Genomic DNA, 19,148 nt, shown 5'->3' with positions numbered 1-19,148 from the left:
CGCCGCCCATCGGCTGAGGGCGGTCGGCAAGTGGTTAATAGTAACATAAAAATAGGAAAATAGTTCATTACAAAGTCCCTATAATATAATAACAAAAAAAAAAAGTCCATGTGCATATGCCCTAAAATCCTAAAGTTGGTTTCAAGGAAAAATTTCTTCTCCATGAGACTATGCTGCGTTAAAGATGTTAATTCTCCTGATTGTGGACCCTCCACCCAGTGCAGTTTCTAGGTTAAAATGCACCCAGGGCGAGGGTGTAAAAATTGCACCCCCCCCCCCCCCCCCGAGCAAGGTATGGGTGCCCGCAGTATAGGTTAGCCAGGTCTAGTTGCACATAGTATAGGTCCCCGCAGTATAGGTAGCCAAGAATAGGTACCCCAGTATAGGTAGCCAGGCATAGGTGAGCCAGTATAGTTGCCCCCGCTATAGGTTAGCCAGGTAGGTGCCTCCAGTATAGGTAGCCAGTATAGTTGCCGGCAGTATAGGTTAGATAGGCAGGCGCCCCCGGTATAAGTTAGGTAGGTAGGTGTCCCAGTAAAGGGTAGCTAGGTGGGTGCCTCTAATATAGGTAGCCAGAATAGTTGCCCCCAGCATAGGTTAGATAGGTAGGTGCCCCCAGTATAGGTTATTTAGGTAGGTGCCTGCAATATAGGTAGCCAGTATAGTTGCCACCTGTATAGGCTAGCTAGGTAGGTGCCCCCAATACAGGTTAGATAAGTGCCCCCAGTATAGGTTAGATGGTAGCTGCCCCCCAGTGTAGGTTAGATTAGGTAGCTGCCCCCCAGTGTAGGTTAGATAGGTAGCTGCCCCCCAGTGTAGGTTAGTTAGTAGCTGCCCCCCAGTGTAGGTTAGATTAGGTAGGTGCCCCCCAGTGTAGGTTAGATAGGTAGCTGCCCCCCAGCGTAGGTTAGATTAGGTAGCTGCCCCCCCCCCCCCCCCGTATAGGTTAGATAGGTAGCTGCACCCCAGTATAGGTTAGATAGGTATCTGCCCCCCAGTGTAGGTTAGATTAGGTAGGTGCCCCCCAGTATAGGTTCGATTAGGTAGCTGCCCCCCAGTGTAGGTTAGATTAGGTAGGTGCCCCCCAGTATAGGTTAGATAGGGAGCTGCCCCCAGCGTAGGTTAGATTAGGTAGCTGCCCCCCAGTATAGATTAGATAGGTAGCTGCCCCCCAGTGTAGGTTAGATAGGTAGCTGCCCCCCAGTGTAGGTTAGATAGGTAGCTGCCCCCCAGTGTAGGTTAGATTAAGTAGGTGCCCCCCAGTATAGGTTAGATTAGGTAGCTGCCCCCCAGTGTAGGTTAGATTAGGTAGGTGCCCCCCAGTATAGGTTAGATTAGGTAGGTGCCCCCCAGTATAGGTTCGATTAGGTAGCTGCCCCCCAGTGTAGGTTAGATTAGGTAGGTGCCCCCCAGTATAGGTTAGATAGGGAGCTGCCCCCAGCGTAGGTTAGATTAGGTAGCTGCCCCCCAGTATAGATTAGATAGGTAGCTGCCCCCCAGTGTAGGTTAGATAGGTAGCTGTCCCCCAGTGTAGGTTAGATAGGTAGCTGCCCCCCAGTGTAGGTTAGATAGGTAGCTGCCCCCCAGTGTAGGTTAGATTAGGTAGGTGCCCCCAGTGTAGGTTAGATTAGGTAGGTGCCCCCCAGCATAGGTTAGATTAGGTAGGTGCCCCCAGTATAGGTTAGATAGGTAGCTGTCCCCCTATAATGGAGGGGGGAGCCGGAGCTATGGGGAGGGCAGCCCGACCTCTCCCTCTCTCTCCTCTCCCGGGCCGCCCTCCATGCTCCCCCCTTCAGACTGCAGAGTAATGCGCAGGGAGCGCTGTATACAACATACCTCCCTGCGTTCCAAGCGCTGCTCTCTCGCCGCCGGTCTCTTCCTCTCTGCCTATACGATGATACACACCCTGCCGGAAGCAGCGTGTGTATGATCGTATAGGCAGAGAGGAAGAGACCGGCGGCGAGAAAGCTTGGAACGCAGGGAGGTATGTTGTATACAGCGCTCCCTGCGCATTACTCTGCAGTCTGGAGGGGGGAGCAAGGAGGGCGGCCCGGGAGAGGAGAGAGAGGGAGAGGTCGGGCTGCCCTCCCCGCGGCTCCGGCTCCCCCCTCCATTACAGCGTCCCCCTCCCAACAGCAGCACGCTCCGCACTGCCCAAGAAATGGGCCTGCCTCCACCAACACTCTTTGTGGTCCACTCAACCAATGGTCTATATGCACCTTGGGACCGTTCCCGGGTCGTCCCCCACCTCTCGATCAGTATGTTGAATCACGAGTTAAGTCAGACACCTCTTCGCATAAAGCAGCCTTCTTATTTAAACCTCAGTGAAAAAAAAACCCACATAGCGTAATACTGCTAAAAGTCATTTAATAATAAAAAGCAATTGCACTCACATGTCAAGAAGTAAAATCAGCGCACAGAGTAATTTATATACGGGCTCTCCCCCGTTCAGGTGGCCAGGCTGGCAGGCTCGTCTATGTGTGTCCCTTTCCTTCTCCGCCGCACGCACGGAGATCAGATACGCCACCCGTGCCTCCTCCCCGCCGCTCACCCTGGATGTGTACGATGTGTACGATCCCGCTTCCGCATCAGACTCCGCCCTATCGATTTCGTCACTCAGTGACTCATCAGGGGCATGGAGTCAGATGCGTACAGCGGGGATACTTATGGCCATTGACGCGCCCTCTGCGCAACCTCCCTAACTTCCCTCCAAAGCCTGCCAATCTGCCGCCATCTAGAGGGCAATTTAAAGAGGAGCTGTTAGGTATAAAGTCTCAGAGAAAATAAACACATATATCAGTAGCTAAAGATTGGCTGTACTTACATTACATTGCATTTCACTGTCCACGTTTGTACTTCACATAATTTTTATATAGTATTTGCAGAGAATGATGCTCCTGACAGCTCATGGCAGGTTTCATGTTTGTCTCCTATGAAGCCAAATGTGTCGTCATGTCCTGCCTGCTTCCTGATGATTCCACTCTCACAAACGCTGGCAATGAATAACACTACTGTGCAGTGAATATTAATTAGCCATGTGGCTAGGAACAATAGCGGACTCCTGCAGTGTACTCTGCCCGAGATTTATTAGTGCTGTGAGCTAGACTGTTACATGCTGTTGAAACTTGAGCCTCACTAGCAGCCAGAGGAGGGCCTCAGAATGTTTTGCAGTATCTGTTATTCGGCTTGCGTCCTCCTTAGGAGCCTGGGAATACGGAGCCTTGCTGTCAGCAAACATCTAAAGTAAGAGAGATTTTTAACTGCAGTATTGCCTTTTTGGCTTCCTTCTAAACTGTTTAACACAGGAGAATAGAGGTTTAAATTAGCTTTTGCAGCCTGACAGTTACTCTTTAAAAAACACATTCTAAAACAGCCTGTTAGTCTATCCTTATGTGAACCATAGTCTACCTATACTGTTAGCGTTTCACAGTTGCCCCCTCAATCGGGGAAACTTATATAAACATACCCCATGCTGCAAGGGGGGTACCCACATCCCAAAAACAAAATGGTTGGCTTCATTAAACCTATAAACACTTCAATTAAGTGTGTTCATGCACTCTGCTCACCACCACATATACAAAAAAATGACTATCTCATTCCCATACTTAATCCCTACCATCCCCCTATTCCTATATAATTTGTTATACCCACCCACCATCATCCCATATATATCTTATATCACGGAGCAAGACTGCATGCCAGCACCTTTACAATATCACTAGGTCATTATATAACACCCCACACCCCCCAAGAAATAATACATGCCCTATACCCCACTTATTCCTTCCATAGCTCCCTGCTAGGTTTTTCATAACTCCCCATTTGCAGTAACTAATACCAATTTTTGCCCTTACAGGGGGAAAAACATTAAGTCTCTAGATTTACTAGGCCACCTGGGTTTGGAGTGCATGCACACACATCACACTTCTAATCCCCCAGAAAGCATACCAGATCAATGTCTATGTTCAGACCATCATGATCAGGGTATCCCTTCACAATATTACGGACATGCTCCCCCATCCGTTCCTTAAAGGTACGTGTGGTTCTACCAATATACGGTACTGCCATCCACATTTACATCAGGCAAGGTATACGACAAACCTGTCATTACAGGTAATAAATTCCTGGATTTTAAAGCTCTTACCATTACTAAAAGATACCACCCTGTTTGTTTTTATGCCATTAGCTTCCCTGCAGGCTTTACAGCCTCTGCAGGGAAAAAAAACCAGCTGTTTGCCATCCCTGCATGCGCGGAGCCTTTTTAGGCTCCACACAGCTTGGTGCGAGGATTTGTTTTAAATTTTGGGCCTTCCAATAAATAAATTTTGGTTGGGGTGGGATAATGCTCCTGAGTGTCAGATCCGTTTCCAGGATCCCCCAATGCTGTTTAATTATATTCTGGAGTTGTCTATATTGGGTGTTAAACCCTATAATAAAGGCCAGATCATACTCACCCTTTTCTTCTTCCACTCCTTTATCCCTCAATAATATCTGTCTATCCAGGTTTCCAACCCTTTCAATCTCTTAGGGCATATGCACATGGACTTTTAGTTATTATATTATAGGGACTTTGTGATGAATTATTTTCCTATTTTTATGTTACTATTAAGTATTTCTTGAACATTTAGGGCCTGATTCACAAAGCGGTGCTAACAGTTAGCACCCTGGTGAAAAGCCCTTTATCATGCCTAAACTCAGTTTAGGCATGATAAGTTTAGGTGTGATAAGTTTAGGTGTGATAAGTTTAGGCATGATAAGTTTAGGTGTGATAAGTTTAGGTGTGATAAGTTTAAGCGCCAACTGCGTTAGCACCACAGTGCACAGCTGATCAAAAGTTTTACGCTAGCAAAGACTGGTGCACTTCGTATACAGTTTAATGGCGCTGCTTTGCGTGCGGGACTTTGCAAGCGATCTAAACTTATCTAAACTTAGCATGCCTAAACTTATCACACCTAAACTTATCATGCCTAAACTTATCACACCTAAACTGGCTTTTCACCAGAGTGGTGCAATGGTTATCATGCCTAAAGTCTCTAACTGGGTTAGCACCGCTTTGTGAATCGAGCCCTTAGTGTGATATTGGTCTACTATCCAGATGAACGGCTGTTTTACCAAATGATGCACACCTTGAGTGCCACCTCTTGATAAAACAATTTTACTACAGAAAAGAGGAGGCGATCAGGTGTTCTCTTAATTCTTAATTCTTGTCTTAATACTAGGGTTTTGCTGTGAGCGCTATCCTCTTCGTGAATATTTAGAGCAAAGTATACGTTACATCAGGATCCATTTATCCTGATACAGGATTTTGCACCACTAAAACTTATTGTTTTAAAAATAACTGCTATTTTTGGCAGAGTATTCATTCATTCATTTTCAGTTTTATTTTATCATTTATCTGTGTATAAATATAGGCATTTTTTAAAGGACCACTATCTTGAAAAAAGTAGGCAGTTAAAATCTCACCGAACTGACAGGTTTTGGGCCAGTCCATCTCTTCATGAGGGATTCTCAGGGTTTTCTTTGTTTTCAACAGCATTTCCTGAACAGCAGTTGCAAAGTCTAACTGACAAAATAGTGTGCAAGGGAGTAGGGAGGCTGGCTGGTATCTTATTATTTTGGCAGTTAAACTGTCATTCAGGAAATGGCGTTGAAAACAAAGAAAACCCTGAGAATCCCCCATGAGGAGATGGCCTAGTCCAAAACCTGTCGGTTCTGTCTTTAACTGCCTATTTTTTTCCGCAAGTGGTCCTTTAAGTTTTCAGGTTTTATCTGTGCAGAGACTTGAACTTTCTAGATTTGTCTTGCAGTGACATCTGCTGGGGAAATATTATGTTACGATGTAATCTTAAAATTTCAATATTTTTTCACATCAGACTGTTATCAGTTTGTCATACGATGCAAGCTATAGTGCAATAGGAAACACTGACTGTTATTACTGAGGACCCCCACTGTAGAGTGGGGAAGCAATGGGTTTCTTTGTTCTTAGCAGTACCCTGAGAGTGTTACATTTCTGTACTGTGTCATTATGAGCTGCGCAATTCTTTTTAAATTCCTCTTCTAAATACAGATATTCAGCAAGAAGAGTATGGAACGGGATTATACTTCTCAACCAGCCTAGCAACTGCTATCACTATGTCACTGGTAGGTCTATGTTTAGAGAATAGTTGCTCATCATTCTGTTTTGACCATTTGGTCACTCTTGGTGACCCACATATGTCAGTATCATACATCCCAGCTTTTTGAGATGAGAAAGAGGGACACTTAAGCCACACCCCTACACACTCCTGACAATGCCCCTGGCACACCCCTAGGCACGCATCCCATAAAGATTTCATAAGAAAATATGTTATTTTATCATACAAACCACACTGGTCCTTTCTATCCTGGCTCATTTTTCTTCATATTAACATTTGAAAATAAGAAATATATCAATTTCAAGGATGAGATTAAAGTTTAGAGCCAATTAAACACATTTTACATTAGAGAAATACATATATTTACATAGAAAGAGGGATAAAGTCCTGAAAGATTGACAAATGGGGAGGAAAGAGGGACAGGGATACCCAAAGAGGGACTGTCCCTGGACGCTTGGGAGCTGTGCCGTATAGCCTTTCTCACCTTATCAATCAATAAAATGCCTGTTAAGCCCCCAGCAAGCAAAAAAATTCTCCTAGGAGAAAACTTTGGCAAAAAAGGTGAAAAGGGACCTATTTGTTTACAATTGCTTACAGAGCAAACACAGGATTTTCGGGGGGGTTACTGCGGGGGGGGAGGGGGGTTACTGGAAGGTCTCATACAGCCACGCATAATACAGTATAGTAATATGGTAAGAGATCATGTTAGGTACACATAATGCAATTTACCATCCGACTGACAGGATCTGGCAATTATTTCCTAAATGTCCGATCAGGAGCAGTTTGGATACAGATAATAATGAGGACAGCCGACATTGCTAATGAAGGGGAAAGTGAAGCATTCACACAGCAAGGAACAGAGCTGTGCTCATACCTGAATCTGTTAAGTTCCCCAGAGTGCTCCATGCTCTGTATACACACTGCTGCTCCATGCTCTGTACACACGCTGCTGCTCCATGCTCGGTACACACATGCTGCTCCATGCTCTGTACACACACTGCTGCTCCATGCTCTGTACACACGCTGCTGCTCCATGCTCTGTACACACGCTGCTGCTCCATGCTCTGTACACACGCTGCTGCTCCATGCTCTGTACACACACTGCTGCTCCATGTTCTGTACACACGCTGCCTCTCCATGCTCTGTACACACGCTGCTGCTCCATGCTCTGTACACACGCTGCTGCTCCATGCTCTGTGCACAGGCTGCTGCTCCATGCTCTGTACACACACTGCTGCTCCATGCTCTGTACACACATTGCTGCTCCATGCTCTGTACACACGCTGCTGCTCCATGCTCTGTACACACGCTGCTGCTCCATGCTCGGTACACACATGCTGCTCCATGCTCTGTACACACACTGCTGCTCCATGCTCTGTACACACGCTGCTGCTACATCCAAAGTCAACTGTACCTGGGGAAGAAAGGGGGCAGTGCTGTGAGCTGCAGGGTACCTAAAGATATCCTGGTGTCTCAACTTGTGCCTGTCCCTAGACACTGCACCAGCCCTGGTCTGAGGGAGGATTCTGGGCAGCTGTAATCCCCCCTCCCCCCCCCCCTGCGTTTGCCTATGGCTTATACCTTAATTATTACAACTAAAAAAGGCAGCCACTAAGGTCTGTACAGGGCCAAACTAAAACCCAAAATTGAGGTCAACCTCAACCTATTCTCAAAGTAATCATGCTGATTAGTATACATATTTCACTTAAAAGGAACCAAAGCTGAAAGACGTAAGGAGGCTGCCATACTTATTTCCTTTTAAACAATGGCAGTTGCCTTGCAGTCCTGCTGATCATTCTGGTCAGTAGTGTCTGAATCACACACCTGAAACAAGCTTGCAGCTAACAGAGTTGCCACCTCATCCCTTTAACCACTTCACCACTGAGGGGTTTTACCCCTTGAACACCATAGCAATTTTCACCTTTCAGCGCTCCTTCCATTCATTCGTCTATAACTTTATTATTACTTATCACAATAAAATTAACTATATCTTGTTTTTTTCGCCACCAATTAGGCTTTCTTTAGGTTGGACATTATGCCAAGAATCATTGTATTCTAAATATGTTTTAATGGGAAAATGGAAAAAATTTGTGAAAAAAATATTATTTTTCAGTTTTTGGCCATTATAGTTTTTAAATAATGCATGCTACTGTAATTAAAACCCATGAAATGTATTTGCCCATTTGTCCCGGTTATAAAACCGTTTAAATTATGTCCCTATCACAATGTTTGGCGCCAATATTTTATTTGGAAATAAAGGTGCATTTTATTCAGTTTTGCATCCATCCCTAATTACAAGCCCGTAGTTTATAAAGTAACAGTGTTATACCCTCTTGGCATAAATATTTAAAAAGTTCAGTCCCTAAGGTAACTATTTATGTATTTTTTATTGTGTGTGTGTGTATATATATATATATATATATATATATATATATATATATATATATATATATATATATATAAATTTAATTACAAAAAATAAATAAATTGGGGAGTGTGGGAGGTAATGAGTTAATTTATTGTGGAAAACTAATGTATTTGTATATGTAAAATGCTTTAGGGTGTAGTTTTGCTATTTGGCCACAAGATGGCCACAGTGAGTTTGTTTACAGGAAGCAGTACGAGGCTGGGAAAATCACAATGATCGCGGTGTTTCTAATAGAAGCAGCGGATCATTGCGGGGGCTTAGATCAATGAACGGGAATGGATTTTCACGTTCATTGATCTCCGGGCGAGCGGGCGGCGGCGTGCATGAGCAGCGGGAGTGCGCGCACGAGCGGCGGTGGTAGCGTGGAAGGTACGGATTTCTTCGTCCCTTCTTTTTTTTTGGGGGGGGGGAGAAAAGGTACGGAGAAATTCGTACCGCGGAGGGTAAAGTGGTTAAATACTGGCACATATGAATTATACATGCCTTGTGTCTAGTTAGATGCCCTTTAGGCACTGATTATGTGTGAATAGCCCTGGGACCTGTATAACTTAGATGTGTCAGTATTTAATGGGATAAGAAGTTTTATCAGAAACACCTGATCTGCATGCTTGTTTAGGGTCCTTTTACACTTAATCAGTTGCTCTCAGTTATAACTGAAAGATAACTGATTTTCAAAGTAATATCCATGTTTTCCTATGATGACTCAGTTCCCACTATGGCTATCATTCATAAAGCCTTATCGCATGCGGTAATGCAGAAAACAGCTGACTTTACAGAGCACTAGCAAAATGTCAGTTCATAAAAGCAGTTACCACATGAAAAGCTGAAATTATTCAGCATTGATATAAATTACCGACTTGTGCGGTAATTACCTCAACACATGTCAGTGAATATCAATTCATAAAGATTAGAACAGGCGGTAATGGCACGAAACATACCACCTGCTTTGAAGAGGCGATAAGAGAGGTAAAAGAGTGAAGTCTAAGCAGGACTGTGTGTTGTTAATGGAGACTCACAAGTAGAAGCAGTGAGATCCCCCCCCCCCCCCCCCCCCCCCGGCTTCAGCAGCAGCGAGAGTGGAACAAACAAGGCTTCCCCTGAATACCTAATGCTGGGAATACACGGCTCGATTCTGTGCTGATTAGATGGCTAGATAGATAATTTCCGACATGTCCGATCACCGTTCGATCGTTTTGACGCTCGATTTGTCATTGAGGTGAATTGAAAAAAGATAAGAAAAATGAGCGGAAGATAAGAGAATGGAGCGGGCAAAACAATTGGGGCCAGAATCGACCAGTGTATTCCCAGCATTAGGCTATGTTTAACCTCTTGGGTTCCTGCTTTTAAGATGTGTATTTCACATCACAAAGCCTGCCATATGTAAAGTTTCTTGAAGTTCTTCTAAGCTGTATCAATTAAATAGATTGTTAAGAAAGACGAATAGACAGATTCAGAGCAGAATCAGGGCAAGCAGAGGCAGTATAACAAAACATGTACATCTAAAGGAAAGTTGGGATGCGTCTTTTATTGTAATGCATTCTCTGCACTTAGAACAGCAATGTAACAACACAAGCAGCTACTCTTCTGATGTTACTGACAGCGGTAAACCCCCACACTTCTATCGCAGCTGTGAAATTTTTTATGTATTAGCACACAAAAGTGTAAAATACCAAATTGTAATGAATAGCGGAGATGCCGCCGCGTGGTCAAGCGGCATGGCGGCTATCTCCGCCTCCAAACCGGCGGCTTCTGCCGCGCAGCAACATGCTGCTGGTTCGCCTGGTCCTTCTAGTGCACACAGATTGAGAGCTACACGCGCGCGCGCCAGGCGACAGGACCTTTATGCTAGCAGAAGGGGAGTCAGCTGATCATGCCGATCAGCTGACTTCAGCTAGGTTCTGGATTGGCTGAGTGACTGGGGCGGCGCTGCGGAGCGCTCTAGGTATATATAGGACTTGCCTGTCAGTTGCAGGTTGTCTGCTGTTGCGATACTTACGTGTAAGCACTCAGACCCCAGTCAGATCTTACAGTGTGTTAGAACCAGCCGGAGCTGGGAATTCACAGTTAGTCAGATTCCGGTGTTACCTTGAAAGTACTGTTTATCTGTTAAGACTAGTTCCCAGGTGTTGAGACCAAAGACCTCACACCTAAGACAAGGAGATTACTACATTGCTACTGTTTATCTGTTAAGACTAGTTCCCAGGTGTTGAGACCAAGGACCTCACACCTAAGACTAGGAGATTACTACATTGCTACTGTTTATCTGTTAAGACTAGTTCCCAGGTGTTGAGACCAAGGACCTCACACGTAAGACTAGGAGATTACTACATTGCTACTGTTTATCTGTTAAGACTAGTTCCCAGGTGTTGAGATCAAGGACCTCACACCTAAGACCAGGATTGTTATTTATATTCTGTTACCTGTTATGATCTCTGTCTTTCCTGACCTCTCTCCTGCTCACTGATTCGGTACCTTCACCTATCTGACTACCTGTTGCCGACATTGCCTGTACCCGGATATCGAATCAGTCTTCTGTCTCTGTACTTTATCTGTCCGTGTGTTGCTGACTCTGCTTGTCTGACCTTTCTGGCTGTCACCCAACCCTTGGGTGGTCAGCCTTACTGCACTATCTGTGACACTTGCTATTCAGGTGTTCACCAGCTGCAAGCACAGGTTTAGGGTCACCTGCTCCTCAGGAGACCATCTTGCAGCTCAGCCAGTGGTCTCTATCACTAGGAGTCCACTGGCTGCAGTACAGTCTGATTCCCTACTCCTTGGGAAGTCCCTGGCTGCAGCCTAATCATAATCACTCATTCCACCAACGGTCCTCTTTGCAGCCTAGTCAGTGGGACCCTGCCCCTCAGGGGTCCACTGGCTACAGTGCAGTCTGGTTCCCTGCTCCTCAGGGAATCCTTGACTGCAGTAGTATCTGTATCTCCCGCCCCACGGGAGATAACTTCTCTGATTACTGTTGCACCAAACACTATATCACATTGGGTGTCCTGTGTCTAGCTATACTAGTATTATTGGTGATTCTGCAGATCACACATAATCGGGTATAGCATCTGTATTATTGGTGATACTGCAGATCACCAATAATCAGAAGAATCTGAGTTGCTGACACCAATCGTTACAGAAATGCAGTATTTTCCCGACCACATTTTTTTTACCGCACAGCCTTTTATGAATGATAGCCTATACGTGTTTTAACTGAAAGTTTTTTCACAATGCACTGCTACGGAGGAAAACAAAAAGCGTACCAAGGCTTACTAATGTTTACTAACGCATACCAATGCATTACGTGTAAAAGGGCCCTTAGGGTCTAAGTCTGAAAGTATTAGAGGCAGTGAATAAGCAGGGCAGCTAGGTAATGTGCATTGTTTAAAAGTAAATTCATGTCAGCCTCCATATGTCACTCACCTCAGGTTCCCTTTAAGACCATTATTGCCAATGTAATTTCCTGTTAGCAGGTTTTGATTCTGTGAATTACAAGCCTTTGTCTTAAAGTAGAGCATGTGGTGTCCATATAGTACTTGATTAAGTGTGACATCCATCTCTTGTGCACATTGTTTAACCACTTCGGTATCGGCCGCCTAACCGGTGTACCTGAGACAAGAAGCGCTTCAGGTTCCTTACGGCCGCTTGTCCCTCGCCGTCTCCCCGGGTGGCTCCGGTCCCCGGCAATTCAGCTCGAAAACCTGGCCGAGTCAAACTTCATCGCGCAAGCATGGCCCGCCCAGTCACGCTCCCATCCCTGGGAGCAATCTGCACCTGCGCAGTAGTACTGCACGACGAAGTGCGACTCGGTCAAACTTTCAGGCTAAATTGCTGGGGACCGTAGGCCAACCAGGAAGATGGTGAGGGACGAGCAGCCCTAAGGGGGCTTAAGGAAGCCCCAGGTACGTATGGAACCTGAAACGCTTTTTGTCTCAGTTTCCCTTTAAGTTGTGGAGAGTGACCAAGATGTTCTAGTGGGATCATTTGCTACTAATAGTATACAGCCAGCAGCCTGCTGAAATAGAACTGAACTGAGCTGAGATTCAGAGAGAGCTGAGAAATGATCACTAGATAGGTTGTAATATATACAGTAAATACAGCAGCTATGAAAAAAATGCAATGGCAGATTTCAGAGCAGATAAACTGTACTTTGGGAACTTGTCATTTGTAAGCAGGCAATATTACTTGTGCACAAAAGCAAATATGGTAACTGTTTGTATAATAAAAGTAGGAAAACACATTTTTATTGAATGTGATGTCAGTTTAAGGCTATAGGTGTTCAATAACCCAGTGGCGCGGGTTGCATCCTTGACCTGCAAGGGCATAACAAAGCAAGATTTTCATCAGGTGAAGATGCCCTTAGATTAGAATATTCCGAATTGTACGTCCTGATGTAGCTCATTTGGCACAATGTTGGTTGCTAAATCTCCCAGCAATGTAGGACACACTTATTAAAGTGATTGTGTATTCATATCCAAGTATGCCGCTACTAATATAAAATCAGATTCACATCAATATTCAATATATTGTACGGTTATCACTTATTTTGCTTTTTCTTTAACATACATGGCCCTTATTTAATTCAATTCACTTTTTCTCCTAAGTTTACTCCTAGGTGATATTTTCACACCTAGGGCCACATGCAATTGACTTTTTCACCTGAGTTTTCTCCTAGGAGATAATTTTTCATCTTCTATTTAAAATAAATTTCCAGCACTTTTCAACTGAAAAAGTACCAAAATGTAAATGAAAAAATACTATAATTTTTTTTTATTTTTTTTTTGTATTGTCTTGCTTTCTGGTGGCATAAAAGGCATTTTATTGACAAGTTTAAAAATATCACCAAGGAGAAAACTCAGGAGAAAAAGTGAATTGCATATGGCCCCTTGTCAATAAAATGTCTTTTAAGCCACCAGAAAGCAAGAAAATAATAAAATAATGTCAATGATTTTGACAGAACTTTTTCATCAACTTTTTGGACCTTTTCAATTGCAGAGTGCTGAAAAGTTATTTTAAACAGTGGATGAAAAATGTATGTCCTAGGAGAAATATTAGGAGAAAAGAGGAATTGAACAAGGGCCATGTTTTCTAGTGCTTTTGTTGCAGAAATGTCTCAGCATTAGTCCTTCTCCATACACAGTGTTTACATATTTTATGAGGACTTGAATAGACAGATAATTGCAGAGTATACAAAGTGAGTTGTGCAGGCAGTGAGGAAAGTTTAAGCCAGATTACTTAAAGTGGACCTGAACTCTTGCATAGGACAGAAGGAAAACATATAGAATGTACCCGGTATGTATTTAGAGAGTTTAGCCTGTTTAATTTCCCCTAATTTGTGTCTAATGACAAGTTGTAATCTGATCTCTCCCCCACGTCACATGACTGCCACGGCAAAGATGGTACATAAGCTCATTTGAAAGCACAGGCTGTTAACAATATATCTGATTCCATGAATCAGGAAGTAGAAATAGTGCAGAATTATTTGTTTCAGAATTTGTATCAGCTGTAGCAAAGAAATGTTTTCCGTTTAAAGGTTATTATGCTATTGTGTATCTTTTAGAGCAGAGAGGACTCCTGAGTTCAAGTCCGCTTTAAAGTGGTCTGAAACTCTGACATAACATTCAATAAAAATGTGTTTTTCTACTTTTTATTATTCATACAGTTATCATATTTTCTTTTGTGCATAAGTAATATTGTCTGTCTACAAGTTACAAGCTTTCAAAGTGTAGATTATCTTTCCCTGAAAGCTGCCATTGCATTTTATTCTAACTGCTTTTTATTATATATTAAAATATTCTAATGAGTTGTTCTGAACTATTTTTGTGCCTGAAGCAGAGACAGCTTCTCAAAAAGTGGTTTTTACTTGTTACACACACATGTATCAACATTGGAGTGTAAACAAAGATACTGTTCTCTCCAATTTGGATGTGGATTTGAAGCTGAATAGCAGGACAAAGTGCTTTGTTTAACCATTTCAGTGATGTTCTGCTAAAAAAAATTCTGGTATAGTAGCTTTAAAGCTGTGAGAAATTTTTTAGAGCAAAGTAGAAATGCTGACTTTCAGACCACTTTAAGTAGAGACCAGCACAGACTGTTGACTATTTACTGTCCGTATAAGTACAGTGTCAGAGCTTACACTTTGCAAATTGGGGGTGACATAAAAAGAATAAAAATATATGTAATGAAAAAAGATGACAAATAAGTACATTATACTGCATTATTTAACCAGGGCACCTATTTTTGTTATTTTAAGCTTACTTAGTTATTAAGTACTATACCACTTTAAGCAACATCTCCTAAGAGCATGCAGTCCTTTATGTTCTTTATACACTTTATTTTCTTTGTAAACAATTTGACTGTAAACAAACTGAGTTGTTTCTCTCTTCCAAGTATAATATTTCCCTATAATAATCTCTGCCTCAGCAGCACTACTGTGTTCTAGTAGCAGATGTTTATACTGGTAAAGTGCAGATTGATGGAGTCAAGCCAACAAACAGGTAGGTGATTCCAATTCCACATTATCTTTAGTTTAAACTAATACTTTGTAAACAGTGCTTGAAGTAACTAATTTCTAGTTTTTGAGCTTTTCATATGTTTTTATTTATGTTCCTTGCAAAAAAAAGAGGCTAAGCCTGATTTACTAAAATTACAATGAGCAGTGAACCTAGACAATCCATTGATGTGGCAAAAACTCTATTTCACCCATTTACTCAGCCGCATGCATAGGCGTGTGATTGCACATTGTGTAATTATTCACCATTTTTTCAGTCACCACTATGTCCAGAAAAAAATGTTTTTCAGCCCTTCATGGTGGCACAAATGTAGATTAAAGAGGCACTACAGCGAAAAACTGTAAAATTTAAAATATGTGCAAACATATACAAATAAGAAGTACATTTTTCCTAGAGTAAAATGAGCCATAAATGACTTTTCTCCTATGTTGCTGTCACTTACAGTAGGTAGTAGAAATCTGACAGAGGTGACAGGTTTTGGACTAATCCAACTCTTCATAGGGGATTCTCAGAAAGGCTTTTATTCTTTATAAATATATTCTCTAAAAAGGATTTAAACAATGATGCTGGCCAGCTTTCCTGCTCGCTACACAGATTTTTGGCAGTTGGACAGAGCAACTGCCATTCAAGTGCTTTTGAAAATAAATATATCCCTGAGAATCCCCTACAAAGAGATGGACTATTCCAAAACCTGTAACTTCTGTCAGATTCCTACTACCTACTGTAAGTGATAGTAACATAGGAGAAAAGTAATTTATGGCTCATTTTACTCTGGAAAAAATGAACTTCTTATTTGTACATGTTTGCACATATTTTAAATTTTACAGTTGTTAGCTGTAGTGCCCCTTTAACAAGGGGCAGCTCAGTGGCGTAAAAGTTAGTACTCTTGCCTTGCAGCATTGGGTCCCGGTTCGAATCCCAGCTAGGGCACTATATGCAAGGTGTTTGTATGTTCTCTGTCTGCGTGGGTTTCCTCTGGGCACACCGGTTTTCCCCCACATCCCAAAAACATACAGATAAGGTATTATTGGTTTCCCCTTAAATTGGCCCTAGATCTGAATACATAAACTGCATGATACATACATAAACATATTACTATGGTAGACTGTGAGACAATATCCTCAAACGCTGCAGAAGTCGTTAGTGCTATATAAATACTAAATAATAATTGACAAACCCTTGAGCCATTTATCCAATGGCTGCTGCTATTCCTTCTACTATTTCCACCAATGTGCAAAACAAGTCAAGATCATCACAGTTTCAGCATGTTTGGCAGAAGATAGAAGGAAATCTGTATTCCCTGGAACCGCTCCCTGCCCCTCGCGTCCTTCCATCTCCTCTGCATGCGGGGAGAGCTATACAGGGCAACCCATCCAATGTGCCTGCAGTGTTCCCTCTCTCCTTGCTGTGTGTGCATGTGTGTGGTGTCTCCGTGGACTTGTATTGCAGCCTGTGTTGCCAGTATTTGCTGCTTTAATACAGGCTGCAATGAAAGCCGGAGACACTACGCACTCGCAGACTTAGCAGGGAGGGAGAGAGTGCAGGTGCACGCGGCACAGGCTGCTTTGTATATTTCCTCCCTGCAGGCATGAGAGGAACATCAACCCACTGCCGTTTCTCACATTGACTGCAGTAGCCACATGTATTGGTCGGCCAGATTCTGAAGTGGACAACTTCAGTATCTTACCCTGGCATACAGTATATATACAACTCAAGTGCAAGGGCCCTAGAGGCCTTCTGGATGCAAGTGTGCAATAATGGCTTGGGGATTTGTCATATGGAATCTATGGCACTTGCACATTGTCATACTGTATAACATGTGGATATATACTGTATGTACTGTATAACTCAGCACTATTGTTTGTTTCAAACTGCTTTCAACTTTTTTTTAAAGTAAGTTAAACTTGAATTGCAGATTGCTACCATTATTCTGCTGCTACATAAAAGTACTATGTTAAAAAAAGAATATAGGATGGCTGTGTGATATAGTTGAATTAATGTTCATCTATCACTTGCTCTTTCATTTATATATAGAATAGGCTGGAAATAGTGTTAACAGAAAAGTAAAGTAGAACATTGTGAAAAATAAATTAATAAATGTAAATTCTTCTTTTTTACTGAATAAAGAGAATACAATAGAAATAGAGAAATTTTCTTTTAAACGGTAGATTAGTTACAGTTGTTAAAGATAAATGCACATCAGTGTGTTCAGCGTTGTAAATCAAGCCGTTTTTTTTTAAATGGTGGATGCCAAGGTGTAACCAACTATGAAAACAATAAATTTACACATATCCAGGGGTGTAACCAGAAATCGCCGGGCCCCCCCTGTAAAAATTTGAATGCAAGCCCCCCCCCCCCCTTCCCCTCCCGGCTCGCTCAGGGCGTTTTGGAGGCCCGGAGGGGTAGCAGCATGAGGGGAGAGCTTGGCCACACATCAGTGGGAAGGGTGGGTGGGGACAGTCCCTCCCCCCCCCCCCCTCACCTTGGGCTTTCCCCTCAGCGCTCTGCTGCAGCATCTATCAGTGGCAGCAGAGCGGGCAGGAACACATACCTCCATCCACTGCGGAGGTCTGATCGCAAAGTGCCTCATGCAACTTCCTGTTTAAACAGGAAGTATCCTCAGACACTTAGAGAGGGGAACCTCCGGCGGTGGAATACATAAAGGTATGTGTTCCTGCCCGCCGCCTGTTGCTGCTGATAGATGCTGGAGGAGATCGCTGAGTGGAGAGCCCGAGGTGAGGGGGGGGACTGTCCCCCCTCCCCGCCGATGTGTGCCCATGCTCTCTCCTCATAGTGCGACCCCTCCGGCCCCGCACAACGGCCCTGACCGGGCCCTAGTGGGCCACGGCTGCAAAGGTTGCAGCCCCTATTGTTATGCCACTGCACATATCATGTAAAACAACTACCATATTTTTCGGACCATAAGATGCACTTTTTCTCCTCCAAAAGTGGGGGGTGCATCCAAAGGTGTTCCTGCATCTATTACCTATTAGGACACAAGAAGAGTGCCCCTCTGTCTGCAGAACGCTTCCTCTTTACCAATAAACCATTGTCTCCAATAAGGGCTCCATTTAATATCCCAGATAATCTCCCTGCAAGTTACAGCCAATTGCATTATAAAACATCCCAGGTGGGCATCCAACTAGTATCCAGCATGACCGTTCATTTGGAACACCAAAAAAGAGAGCAACTGCTTATTGATTGGATCCAATGCCTTCTCGGGCGGGACATAAACAGCCCGCATCAGTTACCATTTTGTTTGGAGCTCTCAGCCAATACTGCGGTTTCCCAAAGCAATGCCCGCCGTGTTAGTCTGCTAAGCTCCACTGTAAGTGGTACCAATCGCTCTGCAGGTGTGACATCAAGGTGTGCATGCAGCCAATCATCTTGCATCTGTCACATGGAACTGGAAACATGACAGAAGCAAGATGATTGGATGCATGCATACCAATGTCATACCTCTATAACATGATCAGATGCAGAAACCTAGAATGCCATATCCATAAGGAAATTAAGTAGAAGTGTATATTGCTGCAGAACATGTACTGTAAGATTTGAGAATTCAGAGAAATGATAAGTATTATGCAGCCATCTACAAAACTTGCTTCATAATGTAATAATTTTCATTACCAGTGATGATCATAATCAGCTAATTACGATTATGCGAAATTTCACGTACATTTTTACATTTACGCTTATACGTAATTACGATTTGCAAATTCAATTGATTTCGTATCGTGATTCGTAATTTCGCCTAAAATGTTTGGTAATTTTTGCGTAATTTCGTGCCGACTTTGGCAGTAAATAGCAAAGACTCCATACTTGGTAGTGCCACCAAAATTGCTACATATGTTAAGGAGAATAGTGGGTACAAGGCAAAAAAAGTTTTCCAAAGAAAATCAATTTTAAAAAATGCAAAGAAAAAATGTTTTTTAACTTCCTCGGCGGTAACCCCGTGTGTGACACGGGGTAAGCCGCCGGAGGGTGCTGCTCAGTCCCTGCTGGGCCGATTTACATAATTTTTTTTTTGCTGGACGCAGCTAGCACTTTGCTAGCTGCGCCAGCACACCGATCGGC

At 43.2% G+C, this 19,148-nt stretch overlaps 1 protein-coding gene across 10 annotated transcripts in view; it reads left to right on the top strand.

The window, feature by feature from the left end:
* Positions 1–19,148, top strand: part of LOC137538200 (uncharacterized) — a 448,115-nt gene that overhangs the window by 402,649 nt on the left and 26,318 nt on the right. For 5 of the 10 annotated variants that reach the window (XM_068260237.1, XM_068260236.1, XM_068260232.1 and 2 more), the window contains 2 exons: positions 6,068–6,141; positions 14,983–15,056. In XM_068260237.1, the coding sequence (XP_068116338.1) occupies positions 6,068–6,141; positions 14,983–15,056 (148 nt within the window). The remainder of the gene's footprint in view (positions 1–6,067; positions 6,142–14,982; positions 15,057–19,148) is intronic. The other 5 variants (XR_011024708.1, XM_068260239.1, XR_011024707.1 and 2 more) reach the window with 3 other exon arrangements.

The sequence above is a fragment of the Hyperolius riggenbachi genome, chromosome 11 (assembly GCF_040937935.1).
Source record: "Hyperolius riggenbachi isolate aHypRig1 chromosome 11, aHypRig1.pri, whole genome shotgun sequence".
NCBI classification, from domain to species: domain Eukaryota; kingdom Metazoa; phylum Chordata; class Amphibia; order Anura; family Hyperoliidae; genus Hyperolius; species Hyperolius riggenbachi.
This window is presented reverse-complemented; position numbering and strand designations above follow the sequence as displayed.